Source organism: Lutra lutra, chromosome 2 (assembly GCF_902655055.1).
Source record: "Lutra lutra chromosome 2, mLutLut1.2, whole genome shotgun sequence".
NCBI lineage: Eukaryota > Metazoa > Chordata > Mammalia > Carnivora > Mustelidae > Lutra > Lutra lutra.
The window spans coordinates 60,248,298-60,270,985 of NC_062279.1; the positions used below are offsets into that span (position 1 = coordinate 60,248,298).

The following is a 22,688-nucleotide window of genomic DNA, read 5'->3' on the forward strand; positions in this document are numbered from 1 at the left end:
TAAATGCTTTTGACTCAGTGTACATACACACTTCCTATGGGAGAAGTGGAAAACAAATTAAATGATTTATTTTCCTCTGGACTTGTGACAAAATCTGCATTCACACACTTAAAAAGAATTGCTCTGGTTTATTAGTTGTTATAAAAATGACAATCACTGGCATTCAAAAAAGCCTTAAAATTTAAGAAAAACAACAAGTTCTCTTGCTCTTTCTTTCCCTCTGCCCTGGTCAAGCTTATCCCCCTTTTTTTTTTTTTTTTTAAAGATTTTATTTATTTATTTGACAGAGATCACAAGTAAGCAGAGAAGCAGGCAGAGAGAGAGAGGAGGAAGCAGGCTCCCTGCTGAGCAGAGAGCCCGATGTGGGGCTCGATCCCAGGACCCTGGGATCACGACCCGAGCCAAAGGCAGAGGCTTTAACCCACTGAGCCACCCAGGCGCCCCAAGCTTATCCCTTTTATCTTTTCATAAAACAAGTCTTGGGAGTCTCTCTTCACAACATCTTACAAATCTCCATCTAAATAAATGCCTCTTCAAGGGAGTCTTACCTCTCACCCCATCTGACTGAGCCCACCCCAGTTATTTTTTCACTTTACTATATTTGTTGCCTCAGGGCACAACAGTTATCACAATCTGTACTTCTGTTGACCTTTTCTTTAAGATCCTATGCCACTACAGGAATGTCAGCTCCTGAGTGCAGGGATCTTTGTCGCTACCCCAGCACCTAACTGCAATTGTACATTTTCAAACTGAGAGGAACTCCTGAATATGAATGCCGTATTAATAAGCAAATGCCCGCGTTAACTTACCTCCTAATATTTTTAGCACTTTCATCTGATTCTTTATGTTACCTTCTGAAGATTGTTTTGGGGCTTTGTTTTTCATAAGTAGACTGGTAAAGATATTTCTAGTACAGGACAACGGTAAGCTCAGGACCAGGAGTCATAATTGTAAAACACCCACAAGTAGGCAAATAGAAGTAGGACATACAGTAATTCTCCCTGTTCTAGACCAACATTCCAAGGATAGATTTTAAACAAATACAACGTCAAGTGGAAGAAACTGGCAACAAACGGACGGAGTGTGAGACTTCAAAATGTCCCACACAAAGACTCAGTCAAATGCTTTGGCCCCATTAAGCGCTCCTACCACCCTGGCAGGCCTGCTCCGGGGACCCGTCCACGCCCCTCCGGGTGGGTCCTCCGACCTCCCCACCAGGCTAGTCGCCAGGGCGCGCCGCCCCCTCACCCTCTCTCCTCTGGTCCCGGGCCTTAAGTCTCCCCGGCCCGGATCCGCGGGGTCGCGGTCTCCCGTTTTGATTGCAGGCTGTCAAGTAGAGAACGCCCCCCCCCCCCCCAACCCCTGATCTTGTGTGTACTACAAACTCTGAACTGATACTAGACAGAGCCAACATGGCAAACCACAAACTGACACTCGAACATTCCTCGGTCCTCCCAGGGCCCGAGCCCCGGCGGCCCTGGTCTCGCCAAGGCTTCGTCCGCCTTCCCCGGCCAGGTGCTGGCTGGGGGCTCCGGCCGCCGCCGCCGCGGCAGGGCTACCGAGGACCCCGTTCCAGCTTCCCGAACTACAGATCCCAGGGTGCCTCTCGGACTCCCGCTCCCTCCTTCTCTCGCTCCCTCCCTCCGTCCGCTCCCTCCGCCCCCGGCCCTTGTTTTGGCTGGAAGCTCTCCGCCGGAGTTTCAGAGAAAGTCTAGGCAGAAACTGGAGCCGGCCCGAACGGGGGAGGGGAAGGAGGAAAGGGAGAGGGAACGGGGAGGCCTGGCCGCTCTGAGCCTACCGCGCGCCCCGGGGCGGGGGAAGCGGCGCTGGAGCGTGAGGGGACGGGACAGTGGGGTCGTTCTCTGCGGCCAAGCGCCGAGTGCCTGGTTCCTCCGCCGCTCCCCGCCCTCTCCGGCGGCGGCGAGAGCGGACCCACCCTCCCGCGGGACTTGCGCCCTGCCCAGCTCCTGCCGCCCAGCGACGCCCCGCGTTTCGCCGCCACCACGGCGGCTCCCTGCGTAGCCCAGGACCTGCCCTGAGCCCGCACGAGACCCTCGCGGTTTCCGTTTTCCCTCTGTCCGCCCCCCGCTCTTTCGCGGGCGCCGCGGAGAAGTGACCCACCCTCTCCCGAGGAGGAGGAGGAAGGGGAGGATCGCTCCGGGCGCACCGAAACCAAGGGGCGATCCGGAGTGGGCGCCGCACGGGGGCATTGTGTGAGTGAGTGAGTGAGTGAGTGTGTGTGTGTGTGTGTGTGTGTGAGAGTGTGTGTGTGCGTGCGCGCGTGCAACGTAGTGTCTTTCGGAAAGCTCCCGGGGAGGTCCTGTTCTTAGGGGGCGGAGCGCAGGGGACCGAGGCTAGGCTCCGTGCTGGGGCAGAGTCTCGCTGTGCCGGAGCGCTGCTAAGGCGGCCGGCGGGATGGCGCGCCTGGCGGCTAGGCTGGCGCACTGAAGGGAGGCCCGGGCGCCCTCGGCCCGACAGCTGCCCCGGCTCCGAGGTGTTGGCCTTGGAGACGCTGCCAGCTTCTGTTCACCGTCCGCGGACCCGCGTGGGAGACGCTCGGACGCGCACAGCCAGCGCGCCGCGTAGCCCGCGCGTCCCGTCCGGCCCCGGCTGCGCCTCGAAAGAGGGAGGCTCTGGCCGCTCGCTGCCGGCGGGCGTCGGCTGTGTCGGGAGCGCGCCCGCCCGCCCCTCAGCTGCCCGGCCGGCAGCGGGAGAAGCGCGCACCATGAGCGGCGGCGAAGTGGTCTGCTCCGGATGGCTCCGCAAGTCCCCCCCGGAGAAGAAGTTGAAGCGTTATGTAAGTAGAGCTTTGGCCGCCTCTCTTTGGGCCTCCCCGCCCGCACCGCTGCCCCGGCCGCGCGCGGGGCGGGTTCTTCAACTTAGTCCCCCATCTCTTTCCCCTCGGCCCCTTCCCAGGCAGGCTCGGCACCGAGCCTGTAAAGCTCACTCCCCGGCCTCCCTCCACTTTGCCGGCTAACTTTCTTCCTCCAGCTTCCAGACGGCCTGCTGTGCGGGCCTCATCGGCCCGTGGGAGGGCCCGGGATTTCCACCTAATGCCTGCTGCATGTTTTTACTACTCCTTGTAGCAGAGGTGAGGGGAAGAGCATTCTTTTTTCTTTATGTCTGCGTTTGATCATCATGGGGCTGCTGAACACTGAATTTCCCGCAACCGAGAAACCAGTGAGGTTTTAGAATTCAGCAGCTCTCTCTTCGGTCGGCGCTCTCATCTCGTCTTACCCCCCCCCCCCCCCGGGGGTGCGGGCGACAGTGGACTGTGGACCTGAGAAGTTGGTATTGGAAACCAGCATCTCAAATCCGTGCAAAAGGGAAAGAAAAGTTAACTACGCGCCCTGCCGTTTGCCTAGCAGGGTTCGCATTTTCGCGGTTTTGAATCGAGGGGCGGCGGGGTTTGGCCGGAGAGCCTTGGCAGTTTGCTGCGACAGGAGGGCGCTGGGGGGAGCCTGGCGGCTGGTATTTGGGCGCCTTGGACGCGCTGTCAAGCCTCGCAGGAGGGGGGACAGCTGAGGCCCGTAGGATTTCTGTGTGTTGCCGTCCTTTCCCAGGCCACCAGGGTTACTTAAATGGCATTGGTGTAATTGATACAAGATGCTGATTATGTGTTAAACCATTTTTAGCTGTTAGGAAAAATATTCCTTGAAAGAACCAACCTCACTTTGGTGGAAATCTATGCCTTCTTCAGGGGTCTAGATTCTTACTTACCCTTTCTCGCCCGTTCGTTCTTTCGTCGCTTCCCTCTGCAAAGGAAAGAAATGACGTTTGTCCCGGCGTATGGAACCAATGTTTTTCTAGTAAAATGTGTTTTCAAAACCAAATATGTGCCTCCTTAAATACAAATCTACTGTCAGGGGCCGGCACTTCCAATGGAACTTCTTGTTGAACGATATCTACACCCAGTATTAGGACCCAAATTAATCTTACTAGTCACTGCTTGGATAGTGGAGTGAAGTACAGTGTTTAACTGCACCGACTCACCAGAGAGTTTCTGGTTCACTTTCTGCCAGCATTTGTTATAGACAAGTCATTCTCATTTAAGAACTTGATGCCACACATCTAAGAAACTTGAACCCTTCCAGATCCCGTCTCTTTACTTACCAGAGTTTCCTGAATGTTCTGGTAGAGGTGCAACTTTCTTCTAACATTTGTGGGGGCCGTGCTTTAGTTCTTTAGTTCCAAAAAGAAGGTTGTACGTGTGTGAGAAGAGGGAGTAGGGAGATAGGTGAATTTGTTTTGAGAGGCAAGTTTAGGAAACACATGGACCTGACGAAGTTCTAGGAGGAAACTAAAGGACAGTACAGTTGCCTAAATAAGTAGTGATTTTAGAGACGTAACACATTCTTTCACATGGTTGATTTATGGCTCTCTCAAAAGATGCCTGCCACTGGACTAGGCATCATAAGATTAGAAAATATAGCGGGAAAGAAGCCCTGCCTAGTGGGCTTGCAATTTAGTGTTATATAATTTAAGGAGAAAATCAGCCAAAAAGATTGTCTTAGCAAGGACAAAGAAAATGAAAAGCGCCCCCCCAAATATGTATTATTTCATTTGCTCATTACAACAGTTTTATGAGGTGGGTATTATCTCTGTTTTGCAAATGAGAAAACAGTTTCGGTAACCAGAATGTGCCATAGGATTTGAACCCAGAAATGCCTAACTGCTATAAAAGGTTAATGACTCATCTAGTTCAAGTGGAGCTCAGACTAAGTCATCTTTAAAGCTCCTTTCAGTTTATAACGTTCTAGGAGTCTGAGTATTAGTTGAGAATGTAAGGAAGAAGCAAGTTGGGGGATAAGATGCGTAGGCTAAGGAAACATAAGACCCTCCAAGCGGCTTTCTCAGTTTTCAGAGAAATGAGACAATATGTGAAATGAGCTAACAGCAAAAAGTGGTTTCAGATCGTGTGCCGAAGCTGACTGTTATTTATTTTTTTAATAGATGTTTTGAGGAATAAGCTCATTGTAGTCTGAAACCATAGGGATACTTTTGAGAGATAGCGGGCTCCCTAAACTGTTTTCCGCAGGGGGAGGAGTATGCCCAACAGCTTGGAGGAGGTGGGGTTCTTCTTGCCTGGCTGAGTACTAGTGTTTTCTTTATACATGGATATGGCCCAGGAAAACAGTGTGCAGGGTGGCTACCAGAATTTAAGGGGTCCCAGAGGATGACTAGAGTATTGTAAGTTAGAATGAGGACTATCTTATAGTTTAGCTGTCAAGTTGGTTGCCCAGAAGTTTTTGACATTTCCAGATTATTGATCTTTAGGCTTTGATGTCCAATTCAGATTGTTTTTGCTAAAGCAGCTTTAACCCTCAAAGACATGCATATATTCATCCATTTCTGATTCTTGTTTTCTTTTCATGTAAAATCTTTATGAAAATAAAGGGTAAAAGGAAACATTTTTGGCCATCCAGTAGATAAAATGTTGCTTGATAGTGGTTTTTAATGAATGGCTTTGCTGTGAAAAGATATCTTGGATGAATGGTACTGTGATTGTTAATGAGATGTTAGGGAGTTTGGACATTGATTCTTTTGGGGAGCATTTGGTCCATGGGATTTCAACAGTTGTCTCACTGTTTACAGTATTTATAGGGTAGTCCAAACAATTAAGATGGTACTTAAGGGCTTTTATATGACAAGAAATTGTTTTAGTTTTTATCTTTAAAGTCATCTCACTTTATGGCTTCAGTGCATTCCATTTACAACTCCTTTTTATGTTTACTATTTCATAGTCAACTCACACAGCATTTTCTTTGCACACTAGTGTGTTCCTCTGGTACGAAAGCTTTTCTTAAATTTCCTAGAGAGAGTGAAAGGCACATGAAAAGAGAAAGCCTGGAATAGTGTGTATATTCCCTAGCCTGATCATCTCTTTTTACTTTTTTCTATATCTATTTGCAAAAGGGTAAGAACCTCTTCTATGTATTCTACTTAAAGTGGAGGTAAAAATTTTCATGCTTTCCTTCAATTTTGCTACCACTGTGTTTTGGTTTTTTCCTATGTTGTATATTAAACAGCTGCTTTTTTACTTTAAGGACCTCATTGGAAATATACACAGATCACCATCACTAGGGTTGCAGAAAACAAGTAAATTCTTGGTAGTATGCACTCAACAGTGGTGCTCAGATTTTTAAGAAGTTATTTAAAGACAAATCAGCTATTTGAAATAATGGTAAGATTTTCATCACTATTTGAAATTTCAGCCAAGATAAAATGTAAGTCTGAAAACCAAAAAGGATTGGTTTAAGCCAGCTGGTTATCACCATATCTCTGCAGGAGGAGCTTCCCTGTGGCCTGCCTCGAGTCTGGACACCAGGTTCAGGCTCCTCCATGGCCCAGCTGTCAGCATTGGGCAAGTGTGTAATCTCAGCAGGAGAACCTGCTTCTGAGGCCTGACCAAGGTGGCCTGTGAGCTGCCAGCCAGTCTGGGAGCAAGACCTCGGCCAGTTCTCTCGTGTGGAATCTGCACCCAGCTTGGGCTCCACTCTTCAGCTGTTAGTTAATAGGATGGTTCTTGTCTGGACTTCCAGAGCATGCCCCTGGTTTTGGAAATGGGCCTAGAAACAGAAATAGCCTCTTTCTCTGGGTGGGCACCTCACATCTTACATGGAGGACCCAGCAGGCAGAGTTAGCATCTCTTTGTTCAGGGACTGCCCAGGATCTGTGCTAAGCATTAGGTCACTGCTCAGTAGTGCCACTACAGCAAATGGGATTGTGATGTGATGTCTGTAAGCTCTTCTGTGCTTTTTTTTTTTTTTTTTTTGCAATTACTAGTAGCAGTAAAGGGACTCTCTGAAGCTTTTACTTAGTGATTGAAGGAGCATAATTACTCTGTTGAAGTAATTTTTTTCTTGAAAACCTCAGGATAGTAAATGTCCATGCAGATTCTTAATGTTTTCTTTTTACCTTTTCTCATGTGGCAGGAACACTGTTTCTGTTAACAAAGATCATCAACTACTAATTACATTAAGCCTCATGATAGGTGGTTGATAGTTGATAATTGTTTCATTATGCCTGGGTTTAATGATGAGTATAAAACTCTCCATGTAAAACTTGCTGAATTCCTAAATCTGATTGTTGTCTTTGGGATTTAAAATTAACATTAGAAAGTTGTATCAGTTTGGAAGGTAGTTTTAGAATTCTGCTGTTTTGAAAATTTGATTTTAAGTTTTTTAAAAAGATCATCTTTGAACAAAATACAATAATATGACAAGAGTTATACTTGGATAATTTTGTTGACAGCTGAATTGGTTATCTCAGTGTGTTGTGTAGTTATTAAGCCTGCTTTAAAAATAAAGCATCGAAGCTTTTTTATGACTAAATTCCATATGTATGTATGTATTTAAAGTTTATTTTCAGTAATCTCTGTACCCAACGTGGGGCTCTAGCTCATGATCTGAGATCAGGAGTCGTATGCTCTTCCAACTGAGCCAGCCAGGTGCCCCAGTAGAATTCCATATTTTGTAGTTAACATAAAAATATGCAGATAAGGCCTTGATAATTTGCAGATTGAGGAAGTTTAAGACTGATAGATTCAAAACATTGAGTGCTATCACTCCTAATTTTCTTACAGAAACTAACACAGGGGAAGGGACATCACAGCAGCTAGACTACTACTTTATTTGTGAAGGATTTGGAGTAAATTGTGCTACTGTGAAAGGAATCCTGGACTGAGTGTCAGGATGCAGGATTAGATTGACTTGCCTTTATCTAGGTGATCTTTGACCATTCTGACCCTCAGTTTCCTCATCTCTAAAATGGGGAAGGGTTATGCAGATCTAGATTATAAATTCTCTTGTGGCTTAACATTCCATAGATATTTCCTTGGAAGTGAGAGGCAGAGGGGAGGAGCTTCTTATTGAGAAGCCTCCTTTTTGGGAAATAAATTTTAATTTCTTGCTCATCTTAAATAGTTTAGTGAATGTATGAGGAACTGCTTAAGTAGTTTGGGGACTCTCTAGAGTTTGCCTTAATAGAACACAGGCTCACTGAGTACAAGGCTGTGAAGTTGCTGCCCTGAGTGTCACAGTGTCATCGTGTCTCCAGTACCCAGCGCTGTGCCTGGCTCAGAATAGAAGTGCAAGTATCTGTTGACTGAATAAATCAACTAGTATTTCTGGAGCTTTTGTAATGTGTCATGTGTGGGATACAATGGAGGGAAAGGCCTGCTCCCTGCCCTCAAGGAGTTTCTAATCTATCTGTGAAGACAAGCTGTAAATGCACCTACATTTAAATCGTTTTACAAGACATATGTTATAAGACCATATATGACTACTTGCCAGATGAATGATTCAGACTATAATTGCTTAAGAGTTCAAACTGAGAGGCGAATGGGAAGGGGCTGCCAGGGGAGGATTCAAAAACGACTTTTCAGGCTCTGTTCTTGGAAGAACTGAGGTCCTGCTGGCAGAAATAGTAAATCCCAAAGGGAAGCCTGGTTTTAAAGGAAGAACAAAGACTTTGTGTTGAGTTTAGACATCCTAGGGAAGAGAACAGCTTCAGAACACCTAAGTTTCAAGTATGGAGCTTGGATGTCAGCTGTAAACTGTCGTTTTGAGAAGTTTCTGTTTCTGCCATGACCTAATGCTCCTGATGGGATCCTGACCACAAGTGAATATTATGTGTCAGACAAGAAACAAGCAAACAAAACAACTCGTTTGGTCACCTGAACTTATTAAAATTCCAAGGGACATGTGTTATTTAAGAATTTCTTTATGTCTGTTTTGAGCTAAATAATTCATTCTGGCAAGCATTTAGTTTACAACAGAGAGGGAGCATGTTCTGGTGGGAGGGAGAATAAAAGAGCCTTTGATTCATTTGCTCCTGAGTTCCAGCAGGAGGGCCAGCACTCCCTTGGGCTAGTGTCTTATTTTGGACTTTGGAAGCCATCTTAGCCCAGCTGTGTGAGTGCCAGCTAGTGTTGGAGGAAAGAGAATAACACCATTGGGTCTCATTAAACCCCCTCTGACTGTTGATGGAGGGGTTTCTCTCATTTCACATTCCTCAAATTAACATGGTGGCTAATTTCCACCAAGTTAGAGCTTCATCTGAGTTTGCCATTTGAACTTTGGCTTGAAGTCACAACATTTCTGTGAGTCCTTTTATCTCAGTCTAGGGATTTGACTACAGGAAACTTACCAAGTCACAGGTCTCTTTATTCTCTCCTCCTTGGCTACAAGCACAAATAAAATTAGCATTCTTTTCTTCTTTAGATTACTCCCCGGGAAAAGTGGTTCTTTGTACAGTGGATTTCCACGTCCATTAAATAAGTAGCCTCTTCAGTTGCCAAGTAGATGGCAGGGAGTCTTACAGAATAGGAGGTGGCAGTTCAGGCCTGTGGAAGTACTGGGAAAAGTCACTTTAGTCACTTTGACCATTTCAGGCTTATATGTGTAAGCCCCTTAAATAATATAAGAATGCCTGAACTGGAAAAGGGAATCTTTTATATTTTCAGCAGTCTTTTATTCATAGGCGCAAAACTCTCTAACTGAAGAGAATAATTCTCATTGCTGAAGGCGCATGAAGTAGAACCTAACAGCTTTTGACCCTCTTGCAGCCTGCTTTGTGAAAAGTAGTTACCGCTGCGCACTGAACGCATGTTTGGTTGTTATCTCTGTTACATTAGCTCTTGAAACTTCTGATTACAACTTGTAGCTGCCAAGCCCTGTCCTGCAGTATTATCTGGAACAAAAATTTTCCATGTGGTTGTTTTTAGCAGAGCTGCTCTATGCAAACTGCACATGAAGATGTAAGTTGCAAGAAATAGAGCTTCTAGAAGGGGAAATGTGAGTTATCTTAAATTTTTTCTACCATTTAACTGTTCTCTCCTTTATGTGTATTTCAGAAATTTTTATCATACTTCTAAACTGAGTTTTATTTTTATATACTGGAAAAAATGCCAAATTCACCATGAGTTTTTCTTATGCTGGTATTTCTTTTTTCTCTCAACTTTTTACTTTGAATTCATACTTGGCCTAAATAATTCCCTATGTTCAAAAAGAAAAAAAAAAAGTCCTAAAAGGAAAAAAACAAATAGGTACATTGTTCCATGAATTAAAAACAATATACGGAGAGTCCAAATATTTCTTTTCAATGTAAAAATCTTAGGTCATTTTTTTTAAAGGAAGAAAAATATTAAACTTTGCTTTAACTATCCTGTTCATTGTTTTTCTTTTCCTTTTTTTATTTTTCTTTGACTTGTGTGGTTTAAATTTTTTTTTGAAAACAGTTTTATACGTTCTTTAAGAACGCCACACATGAAAAAAGAAAACATCAACATTCCATTTTACATTTCAAGAGAAAAGTGAGAGGAGGGCAGCTATAGTCTGAAGAAGGGGAAAAATGTCAGTTGACGCCATGGCTTTGTACATTACTTTCCTGTTGCTTGGTTGAGTCGAATATTTGTCGTTTGCCTACAGATATTTAGTTAGTATACATGAAGGAAGCAGGTAATATAATTTTAGTCAAGGTTTGCTTTTGTGAAATGAGGACATAGGACATTAGCTCTTAGGAGAAGTTTGGGAACTCAATCTGTTGTACTTGTTTTTGTTTTTATTTTTGTTTTGTTTTTAGTTTACTTACTTTTTTTTTTTTTTTTAGTAATCTCCAAACCCAGTGTGAGGCTCGAACTCATAACCCCGAGATCAAGAGTCCCATGCTCTACTGACTGAACCAGCCAGGCGCCCCTTTATTTTTTGTTTTAATACATCAGTTACCTAGTTGCTATAACATTTTATTTGCTAACTTTTTTTTAAGTGGGAGAAAGGTAAAAGCACTCTTTGTCCCGTGGATCTCTATCTACCCTCTTGCTCTTTTTGTTTTCATTTCTCTCTCTGTAATGTAAGCCTAGCCACCAGTATCACAGAGTATTTGTGTTAGAATCTTTACACACACATTCTTTCATCTTTTCTCTAAAAGGGGGCAGTTATTTCTGACCCTGTAATGTGGTAATCAAGACTAGGAGTAATAATGTTCCACCTAGCATGTAGATTGTTTTCCTCTCCTGAAATGCAGTTTTTAGTTACTACTGTATTGGGAAATGTGGTCAGGCCACTTTCCGAGTAGCAGAACTCCTCCCCAGATGACTACCTGATTAAAGAATTAAGTACCTGGTGTGCTTTCTCAATTCCGATCCATCACATATTCCCATTGGTGCCTTGGCCAGAGTCACAGCAGCCAAGATGAAAGTGCTTCTAGTTGGGGGGATGACCAGTTGATTAGCGGGAGAAAACTTTTAATCTTCCACTCTTGAAAGAGAAACACTTGGTAAAATGCTCCCTCCAGTGTTTTGAATTCCAGTGGCGTTAGGTAAATCTTGAAGAGGAATGATCACCTCATTCAGTTAAGGAGGTATTATTTGAACCCCCTTCCCTCCGGCAACGTTATAATTGACCCCAAAGTTGTGTAGGAGTATTAAATTTTACAAGTTCTCCTTGACAGTTTCAGATTTGAATGTTTGAAGTGTTGAGAAAAGGTAGAAGGAAATACTGAACAAGAATGCAAAGTATTTGGGGAGGTAATTTGATCCTAGTGATGCTGTTACATAAAACCAAAGCCTTCTGAGTAATCTTCACTGGGTATATAGGTCATTTATCTCCGAAGAACAGGGTGCAAAATTAAACTGGTGCTTTTGAACAGTATTCCTTTTTTCCTTTTTCTTCACTTAAGTAAGTAGTCAAAAAAGGAAAAGCAATCGTAATATATTTTTGTATTTGATATATTTTTCCAGGTGATTTTCATAATGACCCACAGTATACACAGTAAAAGGTACATACACACGATCTGTTTACAAAGAAAATTATGGCTTCAGTTATCATTCTTTAGTGTTTGTAATAGGATATTAGTTTCCAGAGGACAAAGATGGCATTTGTTCTCTGTGTCTAAAGGTACGGTATGATACTTTGCATGATCTCTTGAACAACATGACCAGATAATTATACAATTTTAAACCTAAAATTATAGATCGTCTGGTACAGTGTTTTTCAATGTTTCTAACCCATTTCTCTTTCATGTGTCATTTGGCTGTCTTTTGACTTTTTATCCAGTTTTTCTTTCTATGATTTACATTACCAAAACAAGCTATATTGAGTATCTTTCCCAGTTACACGGATCTCCTTCCCTAGTCAAGAATCCAACCTCCACTTTTTATAAGGAGTGAAAATTAGCCTCTGGGAGACTGATTTGTCCCAGGTCCTACACGTTAACTAGCTGTTCTGGCAGAGCCGGATCTCTCATCCCTTGGGTCATATCTCTCCAGTCACTGAGGGAATGCCTGCTTTGAAAAAGTACTGTGAAGAATTCAGAAAAAGAGGACCAAGAAGGCTGTCTCCATTTTTTGGGAGTTTATATGCTACATAGGATGCACTTAGTATTGCAAATTATATTATGATCAGTGGCGTTCAATATAAGATTCTAGAAGAATTTAGCAGAAGGAGGTGAATTCAGGGACTCTGAGAAGGCTTACTGAAAGTGGTTAGAGATTTCTCACCAGGATCTTAAACAGTGGATTCTGTTTTCAAAGCAGGAGCTGGAATGAGACTCTTTCTATTCCTCCTTCCCTAGACAGAATTTTTTTTTTTTTTTAAAGTAGGCTTTGTACCAGTGTGGGGCTTGAACTCACAACTTTGAGATCAAGAGTTGCATGCTCTGCTGACTGAGCCAGCCAGGTGCCCCCAGCCAGATTCTTTTTTTTTTTTTTTTTAAGATTTTATTTATTTATTTAACAGAGAGGGAGAGAGACGGCAAGAGAAGGAACACAAACAGGTGGAGTGGGAAGGGGGAGAAGCAGGCCTCCTGCTGAGTGGGGAGCCCGATGCGGGACTCAATCTCAGGACCCTGGGATCATGACCTGAGCCGAAGGCAGATGCTTAACGACTGAGCCACCCAGGCGCCCCACCCCCAGCCAGATTCTTGAGTGGGTTTTGTACACTTGGCTGCTTCCACCTGCTGCTCATTTCCTAATGGAATAGAGTCTATGTCCTTTTCCTAAACGGTTTGCTCTGAGGTCCCCAGTGACCTCCTGGTTGCCAGATATAGCAGAACTAGATTTGAACTTTTTAGTTCTTACTTTTCATGGAACTCCTAACTACATTGATGGAGAAACAACCAGTCCCTTTTTTCAAAATCTTCTTTCCGTGCTTTCCTAATACTGGGCTCTCATCTTCTTATGTATGGGAGTTCTTCAGCATTCTAATGCCAGCACTGCATGGGCCTTGTCTCCCATTTCATGCTGTTGGTTGCTGCTTCAAAATATGTGAGTTCAGGAATCCCTTTGAAAATTTGATAAAAGGTCTGGGCTCTCAGTTTCTGCAGAATTCTTATAGACTTACACATAATTGTTACTATAACCTTGCATTTTTTCCTAACCTTTAAAGCCCTTCTCTGGATCTTTTTTTTTTTTAAATAAAGATTTTATTTATTTATTTGATAAATAAATAAATAAATAAATAATCTTATTTATTTATTTATTTGGTAAATTAAAAAAAAAAGAGAGAGAGAGATCGCAAGTAGGCAGACAGGCAGGCAGAGAGAGGTGGGGGTCGGGGAAGCAGGCTCCCCGCTGAGCAGAGAGCATGATGTGGGGCTCCATCCCAGGACCCTGAGATCATGACCTGAGGTGAAGGCAGAGGCTTAATCCACTGAGCCACCCAGGTGCCCCCCATCTCTGGACCTTAAATGGCCTTGAATCATACGATGATTATTCAAGGGTGTTATCTCAGTCTGTTTCTCAGTCCACATCTAACTGCTTAGATCCATAACTACATAGATCCCCCACAGCAACCCAGCCTCAGCATATCCACAGCCAGCCTTATCCTTTCCCTCTACCTGGTCCTCTCGCAGTTCCGTCAGTCAGTGCCTCCACCATCACTTGTGCAGAGGTGTTTCTTGTTATCCGTCCTTCATTCTCCATATCCAGTGACAAGTCCTATCAGTTTTACCTCCCAAATATCTCTTTGAGGAGCCCCTGCATGGCTCATTTGGTTAAGCGTCCAACTCTTGGTTTCAGTTCAGGTCATGATCTCAGGGTTGTGAGATCCAGCCCCCCTTGTGGAGCTCCCTGCTGGGCACGAAGCCTGCTTAAGATATTTTCGTCCTCTTGCACTGCCCCAACTCCTTACCTCATCCCCCTGCGTGCATGTGCATGATCTCTCTCAATCTCACTTAAAGAAAAAGACAGCATATAAATATCTCTTGAGTTAATCGACTTCTGCTACCTAACGTGCCTTTGCCTTTCTTTTGGATTGAGGCAGTAGCCAGTGGCCTCTCTCCTTCCATTCTTCCAAACTGTCTTCATTAAGGCAGCCAGAGTGGCCTTTGGGAACACAAATCTGAGCATACCGCTCCCAGTTTGAAGCTACTCTAAGCAGTTCCTTTGGCCTTTGCCCAAACTTCTCAGTTTGCAAGGCCTGTTGTGATGGGGTGCCTGCGTGTGCCTCCCGTAGTATTTGTTGCTACCTTCGCCTCCGCTTAAGCTCTGCTGGACTCCCACATCCCACACTGGCCTTGTGATCTGTCAGTCTGGCCTTTGCCCTGCTCTCTTCTTCTCCCAGAATTTTTGGTCCTCCCATCTGCTGGCACAACCAGGCTAACTTCTGCTTGTTCTCTGCCCCTGAAGCCTCCTTTGAACTCCCACCACTCCCACACATAGACACAGTGGGCTGCCAGCATCTGTTTAATCCTCCTTTGATACTCTTCCGTTTCCATAGCATGGTGCCTGTCACACCTGATCATACATGCTTGTTTTAATTGCTTACTACCCATTCAGATCGTGGGGCCATATGGTGCCTAGTGAACCCCAGGTACTTTTGCCTTCATGGGCTTCCCTTCCTCTATTAAAAAAAAAAAAAAAAAAAGAATAAAAGTTGTATTTTACAAGTGTGTCACTATAAAGATGAGTAAGTTCCAAGCTGGTATTGTTATTGTTCTATTCATTTTTTATCCTGACTTTACAATAAATTAATATAAAAACACTTCTCATGGGCATTGTGCCTTCTGTGCCTGATGGATATGTTGGCTTTGTTAAATGGGCATAAATACTTTGGGCCTACTCACAGTTATTTTATTATGTGCCCCTTTTGTGATGGCTTGGATACCTTATTAAACAATATTAAGATTTTTGTATTTTAGCCCCTAGTAATGGAAAAAATGTATGGAAAAATAGGGTGATATACTCAAAAGGTATATATAATATGTGTATGTACTATACATATATATATATTTAAAAGAATACATATATTTAAAAGAAACTGTGAGTTTTCTTATGATGTCAGAAATATGTCGTATGAGTTATTTTATTAATACAAACTTTTCTTCATGACGCTTCTGTATCCAGCAGTGGTTTTTAGTGGATGTGGGGAGGTAATTTTGTGGGGACATTCGAGAATGTCTGGAGACATTTTTAGCTGTCACAGCAGGGGTACTTGGGCTGCTAGTCGGTGGTGGCAGGGATGCTGCTAAACATCCTGCGTTGCACAATACAGCGCCTCCGACAAAGAATTATCCAGCCCAAAGTGACAGTAGTGCTGACATTGAGAAACCTTAATGTAGAGAAATTCTTCACAAGCTTAGTTTCTGCATGCTTATTATTTAGTTTCTTTCCCTACGTGTCCATTAGAAGCTATATACCTGACCCCTGAACAACACGGATTTGAACCAGGTGGGTCCACTTAGATGTGGACTTTTTTCATTAAATATAATGGAAAATGTTTTGGAGATTTGCAACAATTTAAAAAACTCAGAGATGGGGGCACCTGGGTGGCTTAGTCCTTTAAGTGTCTGACTTTAGATTCCAGCTCAGGTCAGGATGTCAGGGTTGTGATATCGAGCCCTCAGGCAGGCTCTGTGTTGGGCCTGGAGCCTGCTTGAGGTTCTCTCTCTCCCTCTCTCTTTGCCCCTCCCACCCTAAAAAAAAAAAAGACAAAGAGAAAGAAAAGCTCACAGATGAACAAGGTAACCTAGAAACCTAGAATACCAGAAAAATTAAGAAAAAAGTACTCTTGTAAGAATGCAGTATATAATACATAAAACATATCAAGTATGTGTTAATTGACTGTTTTATATAGATAAGTCTTCTCTGGTCAACAGGATTAGTAGTTAAGTTTTGGGGGAGTCAGAAGTTATATGCAAGATTTTTGATTGCATGGGTGATTGTCACCCCAGCCCCTGTGTTATTCAAGGGCCAACTATATTTCAACTGTAGGATTGTATTGTAGCACTGGAACCAAACTTTTTTTTTTTTTAAACCTCAGTAAGGCTAAGAAGAACAGTTATTAAAGTGGCTGAGCTTATGAACACGAGAGGTTGGTGCTGTGTAACTTTCACTAGGGTTTATTTGATAGACAAAATCTCTCTCAAAGGGTCTGTTGTCATTTAAATCATTACCCAGATATTCATTTTTGCCCTTGCTAATCCTAGCCAGAGTACAACTAATTGTTGTCTGGGTGGGGAGGGGGATGTGAAGTGTTTATTCATGATTTTTATTACCTCTTGGCTTCAGTATCACCATTCATTGTTCACAAGCCGCCCAGCTTGTTTACTTTTTATAAATTACATTTAATCAGTCCTCTTGCAGGTCTGGCTACTGTAATTGGCAGTAGCCACAGAGCAGGGCTGACGAGTCCGCCATTTATGCTGATGTCTCATAGTCAGCTCCTGTTCTACTTTCCATGCTTTCTTGCCTCTTCCCTCTGTTTTTTAAAAGGAAGGTGAATAGAGAATTGCCAACATGCTCTCTTTTCAGATACTCTAATGATGCTTGTTTATTATTTGGCCGAGTCCCTGTGTCCTTTGGGAAGAATCCAGGCTTTGGGGCAGTGGTTCTCAGACTTCTTCCGTATGTATTATAGTCACCTGGGCAACTTCTAAAGTGAGGATTCTTGAGCCCTACCCACCCTCTGCTGTTTAGTAGATTGAGGTTGAAGTCCAAAACACTTTTTGCCTCAAATCCCTGCTGATTCTGATGTAGGTGATTTTTGAAATTATACTTGGAGAAATCCTTAGTTGGGCATGGAGGGAAAAAGGAAGAAGAAAGACAATCCAGTAGAAGTAAGTGTGTATGAAGAGTGGGCTAGGAAGACAAAATCCAAAACTCAGAAAGTAACTTTAACCTCTCTATTAAGATATAAGGGAAATATGCTGTGTTGCTATGTGCTTACTATTTCTAGCAGTGATTTAGATCAAACTGTCCCATAAAGGGGACATACTTAGAGGAAGACAGAGTGAAAGGGAATTTTTAGAAAGGTTAGAATGTGAAAAAGTGCCTAACTGAGATGCTCAGAAGACATTATTAAATCAAGGAAGGTATTATGTAACTATTGATTTAAAAAAGAATGTGCATTCCTGAATCAAGAGTTTATGAATGGCTTAAGACAAAGGGGAAAGATATGAAGAAGGATTAGCCCTTCACCAGAAGTTCTGGTTATTCTGGTTATTGGATCTGAGAGCATATTATTAAAATCCAGATTTCCTTGAATAGTTCTAAATTCAAGTGTTCTTTCCTACTGTCGTTATTATTCATGTCTGGTTCACTTTAATTAGGGTTAGTTGAGATGTGGTTGATTTATAAAAGAGCACCAAAGAAGTTCTTTTGTTTTTTAGTCTGTGTGTGTCTCTGTATCTGTGTTTAATGTATATATTCTAATCTACTTTTTAAACCTGAAATTTGATTTTAAAGTCCATTTTAGAGAAAGAGAGCAAGAGAGACAGACAAGACAGACTTTATTTAGAAAACTAGTCAAGAAGTGGACTAGGTGGAAGTGGTTATTTAATCCTAGCAAAGGAATAAAGTAAAGTACTTTATTTCCAACTTCCTACTGAACTTACTCCATTTCTAGAAAGCTATGTCTGTTTTTTGGCGTATTAGTTCCTTAAAGGAACTTCATGATTCCATTCAGTTACAATGCAGAAAGCCCTTGACACCGCCCCCCACCCAAAGTAAAAGGATTTTGGAGTGTTACTTACAAAAGGATGGCTATCAGCTTTTGTGAAATCATTCTTTACCCAGCTCTGGCCATCCCTGTGTCAAAGTGTTCATTTTTCCATGCTAGCAACCCAGACTGTTTTGTAAAACTTTTCACCATTATGGTCTCGTATTCACTGGCTTGCTAATCTTTCCTCCCTCCCTTCTTTTTTCCATCCTTCATGCTCTCTCTTCTCCATTTATTGAAATGCCCAGAAATACTTTAGCCTCTTACATACTCTTCCCATCTGCTCACAAGATCTTAGAGAATCTCGACATCTACTTTATAAGTGTCAGGTATCATTACTGTCATTATATGAAGTGTCTACCACACCCTCTCATTGCACTGTGAGTCCAAGTAAGTTTGGTTAGTAAATCATTTGGCTCCTGAGGTGAGGAGAAGAGCTGTTGCTCGATGCGGAGACCCAGAACCAACTTTTACCACTTACTCTGGCAACTAAGAAAGGCTAGACTCCTGTGACTTCTACTGTGTGCAGAGAATTGAAGTCAGGGCTCACGATTTGCTCTCTTCATTCCAGGTGACCTTATTTTCTAGCGTTCCTGTACTTTTAAAATCATATACTTGGTAAACGTTTTTTCTTAGTCTCTTAATATTTCTGACTATTTTTTCAGATTTTTTTCTGTAATTTATTCTAATCCATATGTTGTTTAACATATCAATAGATGTTTCCAGTGAATATTTATATTTGCTGAAAACAAGGATGAATGCTCTTAGGGAGAACCATAACATTAAGTAGTCCTGCAATTGCAGCATGAAAAAATATATAGCTTATAAGATTTCAGTGGGAGTATTTTAACTTAAAACTTTCTTGTTTAAGATGGGATTGGGAGGGAGACAAACCATAAATGATTCTTAATCTCACAAAACAAACTGAGGGTTGATGGGGATAGAGGGGTTGGGAGAGGGGGGGTGGGGTTATGGACATTGGGGAGGGTATGTGCTATGGTGAGTGCTGTGAAGTGTGTAAACCTGGCGATTCACAGACCTGTACCCCTGGGGATAAAAATATATGTTTATAAAAAATAAAATTAAAAAATAAATAAATAAAAAATAAAACATAAAAAAAACCTTTCTTGTTTAGGTTCAACTTGGAAAATAAGTTATAAAATCTTGGGTAAGCAGATTTATTGTTCTTTGTATAATCTTGTATATGGTTTATCATTAAAGTTAATGTATATATTTAGCCTTATGGTAATTTTATATTTACTTATATTTGAATAGGAAAAGTACATGGATTGACTTAAAATTTTAGTATGTTGATGCTTTGGTTATGTATATGTTTTAAGGTATAGTTTTTAGTACTCAAACATATTTAAATGTTTAATATTTCCCTACTAATTTTAATGGGTCTTTAGCAATTAATAATATTCTTTTATGATCGGTTTTGTGCATACTTAATTTTTGAGGAAATTGGCTTTTATTCCTAAGTTGGAGAAATAGTATATGTTAAGTATATGATATATTTTATATATATATATGTATATATGCATATATATATATATATATAAAACAGTATATGTTTTTATGGAGGGAAATTGGAACATGGATATTAAAATATTTTTAATCTTTCACATAAGGTTCTAGCCTTGAAAACATTCATGTATGTTTTTAGTAGAAATCTCTTGTGTTTTTAAACCATATATTTCCAAAGCAGAATAAATTTTCATAACTTTGAGATTTTTGTTGAAAACCTTAGGGGGAAGAAAATGACTCAAGAAAGATAAAGACCAGGTTTTCTTAAAGTAATGAAGGGGGTAAAAAATTTCTACTGCTTTTCCTATTCCTAATGAGAAAAAATGAGGTCCTAGGCAGTCGGACCTAGGAAATACCCTGACTACAAGGCCAACTGGGTTCTGCAGGCAGACATAGATAGGAGCACAAGCTCCAGCCCAGCCCAATGCCATTCCCAAAATCTAAACTTTGATTTATCACATTTGAACAGATGGACACTCTTAAGAGTATTTTCATTGTCTCTCAGAGCAGTGGCAATATGGTAAATTTACCCCAATCCCTCTTTTTTTTTTTTTTAATTTTAATTTTTAATTGTAAAAAAACCACACAGTATAAAATTTACTAATGGGACACCAGGGTGGCACAGTTGGTTAAAGCGGCTGTCTCTGGCTCAGCTCATGATCCGATCCCACAGTCTTGGGATCGAGTCCCACATAGGGCGCCTTGCTCAGCAGGGACCCTGCTTCTCCCTCTGCCTGCTCTGCCTGCAGCTCTCCATGCTTCTGCGCTCTCTCTCTGATAGATAAGTAAATAAATAAAACCTTTTAAATAAATAAATAAATAAATAAAATTTGCTGTTACCCATTTTTAAGTGCACAGTTCAGTGATGTTAACTATAGTCCCAGTGTTGTGCCACCCCAGTCTCTCTTGCCTCTCCATCTAATCTTTATAGCATGGGAAACATCTGAAGGGGCTTTATTCCAGCGCCGTTTGGAAAGGTTGTGCACCTCACCTATGTTTACTCCTTCTCTGTAGTAGGAAGTTAATTATGTGGGATTTGCTCACCTGAGCCACACAGAATATCCTACTTTAGTGTACATTTGGAAATCCCATGCCCCTGTCTGCCCCTGAGGAAAAATTCTTTCGTGATCTAGAGTCAGTGTTCAGTTTAATCTTGAGCATATGAGAATGAGTCACCCTGGGTAAGTATGTAATCCCATTTATACCTTCCTTCCAATCTCCCTTTAATTTTTAAACTTTTTTAAGATACTAGATCCTGACTTCTGTGTAGGGTCTGGTGACTGGGGACTAACTTAGGGACTGGGTGATGTTGAGATTATTTTGGAACAGCACTTTCTGTTCTACTGAAAATGAAGCTGTATGGCCTAAGTTTTAAAATTCAGACTATGTGTGGAATGTCTGTGTGGATGAAGGAACATGTTAAATGCTTTTTGGGAAGGCAGGAGGAAAGAAGAATGAAAATTTTAAGCTAGTCTGATTTTTGTGGGAGCAATTTTGAGATTTTTAGAATATATATAAACCAAAGATGACTGGCTAGTTGCTCTGTGATTTCTTTGTGTACACAAAAAGAATACTAGATATCCGGCTAAAGAGATATTGCTGAATAGGTGGGTGTATTAGCTGACAAAATATGATTTCTGCTTTTGATTCCATTTACTATTATCTGAACAATGTGTAACCACTAAAAATATTTCACTGGGAGATTATTTTTAAAAAAGAATACTTGCAGGGGTGCCTGGGTGGCTCAGTGGGTTAATAAAACTTCTGCCTTCGGCTCAGGTCATGATCCCAGGGTCTTGGGATTGAGCCTTGCATCGGCTCTCTGTTCAGCGGGGAGCCTGCTTCCCCCCCACCCTCCGCCTGCCTCTTTGCCTGCTTGTGATCTCTGTCAAATAAATAAAATCTTTTTTTTTTTTTAAGATTTTATTTATTTGTCAGAGAGAGAGGAGAGCGAGCGAGCACAGGCAGACAGAATGGCAGGCAGAGGCAGAGGGAGAAGCAGGCTCCCCACCAAGCAAGGAGCCTGATGTGGGACTCGATCCCAGGACGCTGGGATCATGACCTGAGCCGAAGGCAGCTGCTTAACCAACTGAGCCACCCAGGCATCCCAATAAAATCTTTAAAAAAATAAAGAATACTTGCAAAGTACTTTGGGATCTTTAAAGTACTTTGAATGTGGTACTTAAAGAATGTAAATCAGTAGTGTTTATATTTTCATACCTGTGGAGGTATATGGCAGTGGGAGTGAACTTCACAATATCCATTTTTTTAAGACAGCATACTTTTGAACAAGCCATTCTCCCTAAATGCTTATTTTAAATTGGCAGTGGTTTAGCCAGCACTCAGTAATCTCACATAGCAAGTGTTTGGCACGCCTGTTTTAACCTGCACAGGTTCACTTTGCACAAAGAAGGGGAGGGTGGGGTTACATGGTGGAAGCACCATGTTAGCCTCATTAACATATTTTGAATAACTGTATTTGAACCCTTGCCAGCAAAGCTAGGCTAATTTGGATGCTTGCCAGATGAGCAATGGGAACTTCTGAGAGGAGCATAGAGATTTGAGCCTGTAAAATGTTTACTTTTGCTTCTTGGAGGGGAAACGTTTTAGAAGTTGCTATTTAGGATATTTCCCTTATTCTCCCAACAGAACAACTTTTTTTTTTTTTTTTAATTCTGCAGAAATTTGAGATCTTCTCTTCCCATCATCTTTGTGTATTTTTGGAGGGGGGAGGGGAAATGTACCTTGGGACTTGTTTCAGAAATACCTTTGATAATCTCTCCCGGATTAGATTTAGTTCCCACTCAGCTTGTCTTTGGTTTTTGCAAAATTAGTCCTAAAGCTCTTTCTGTGGGCCGATCTGGAGAACCTCTTCTGCAAGCTTATCGTGTGAACATAAATGGCTGGAACAAGACAGACAGGATAAACTGGGGTGTCTGTAGAGTCAACTTCTGTCCTGTGGATGCTCAGATCATAAAGAGGCCAGCCTGGCCCAGCTCTTGGAGCACAGAAATGGTCTTTACAAGGTTCTAGTTTTGTGGCCTGTAACTGTGTCCAGAAATACTTCTTTAACTTTGCATTGACACCATCTGCCTGAAACCACAACTTGGGGCCCTAAAACTAGTTAAGGAAATAATAGCTGAAACCAGGTTCTTGGATATTGTGATGTAGCAGATTTTAAGGGTAAGAAGATGAGGCAGCACAATACGCTTAGCTCTGTAGTTC

General features: G+C 42.2%; 1 protein-coding gene and 1 pseudogene across 3 annotated transcripts in view; one reads left to right on the top strand and one right to left on the bottom strand.

Annotated features, from left to right (window-relative positions):
- Positions 1-434: 434 nt before the first annotated feature.
- LOC125092991 (uncharacterized) lies at positions 435-2,727 on the bottom strand (annotated as a pseudogene).
- Positions 2,554-22,688, top strand: part of GAB1 (GRB2 associated binding protein 1) — a 124,373-nt gene continuing 104,238 nt past the window's right edge. For 2 of the 3 annotated variants that reach the window (XM_047717544.1, XM_047717545.1), the window contains exon 1: positions 2,554-2,797. In XM_047717544.1, coding sequence (XP_047573500.1) covers positions 2,726-2,797 — 72 coding nt within the window. In that variant the 5' untranslated portion in view covers positions 2,554-2,725. Of the gene's footprint in view, positions 2,798-9,724; positions 9,798-22,688 lie in introns of those variants that run through there. The other variant, XM_047717546.1, reaches the window with a different exon arrangement.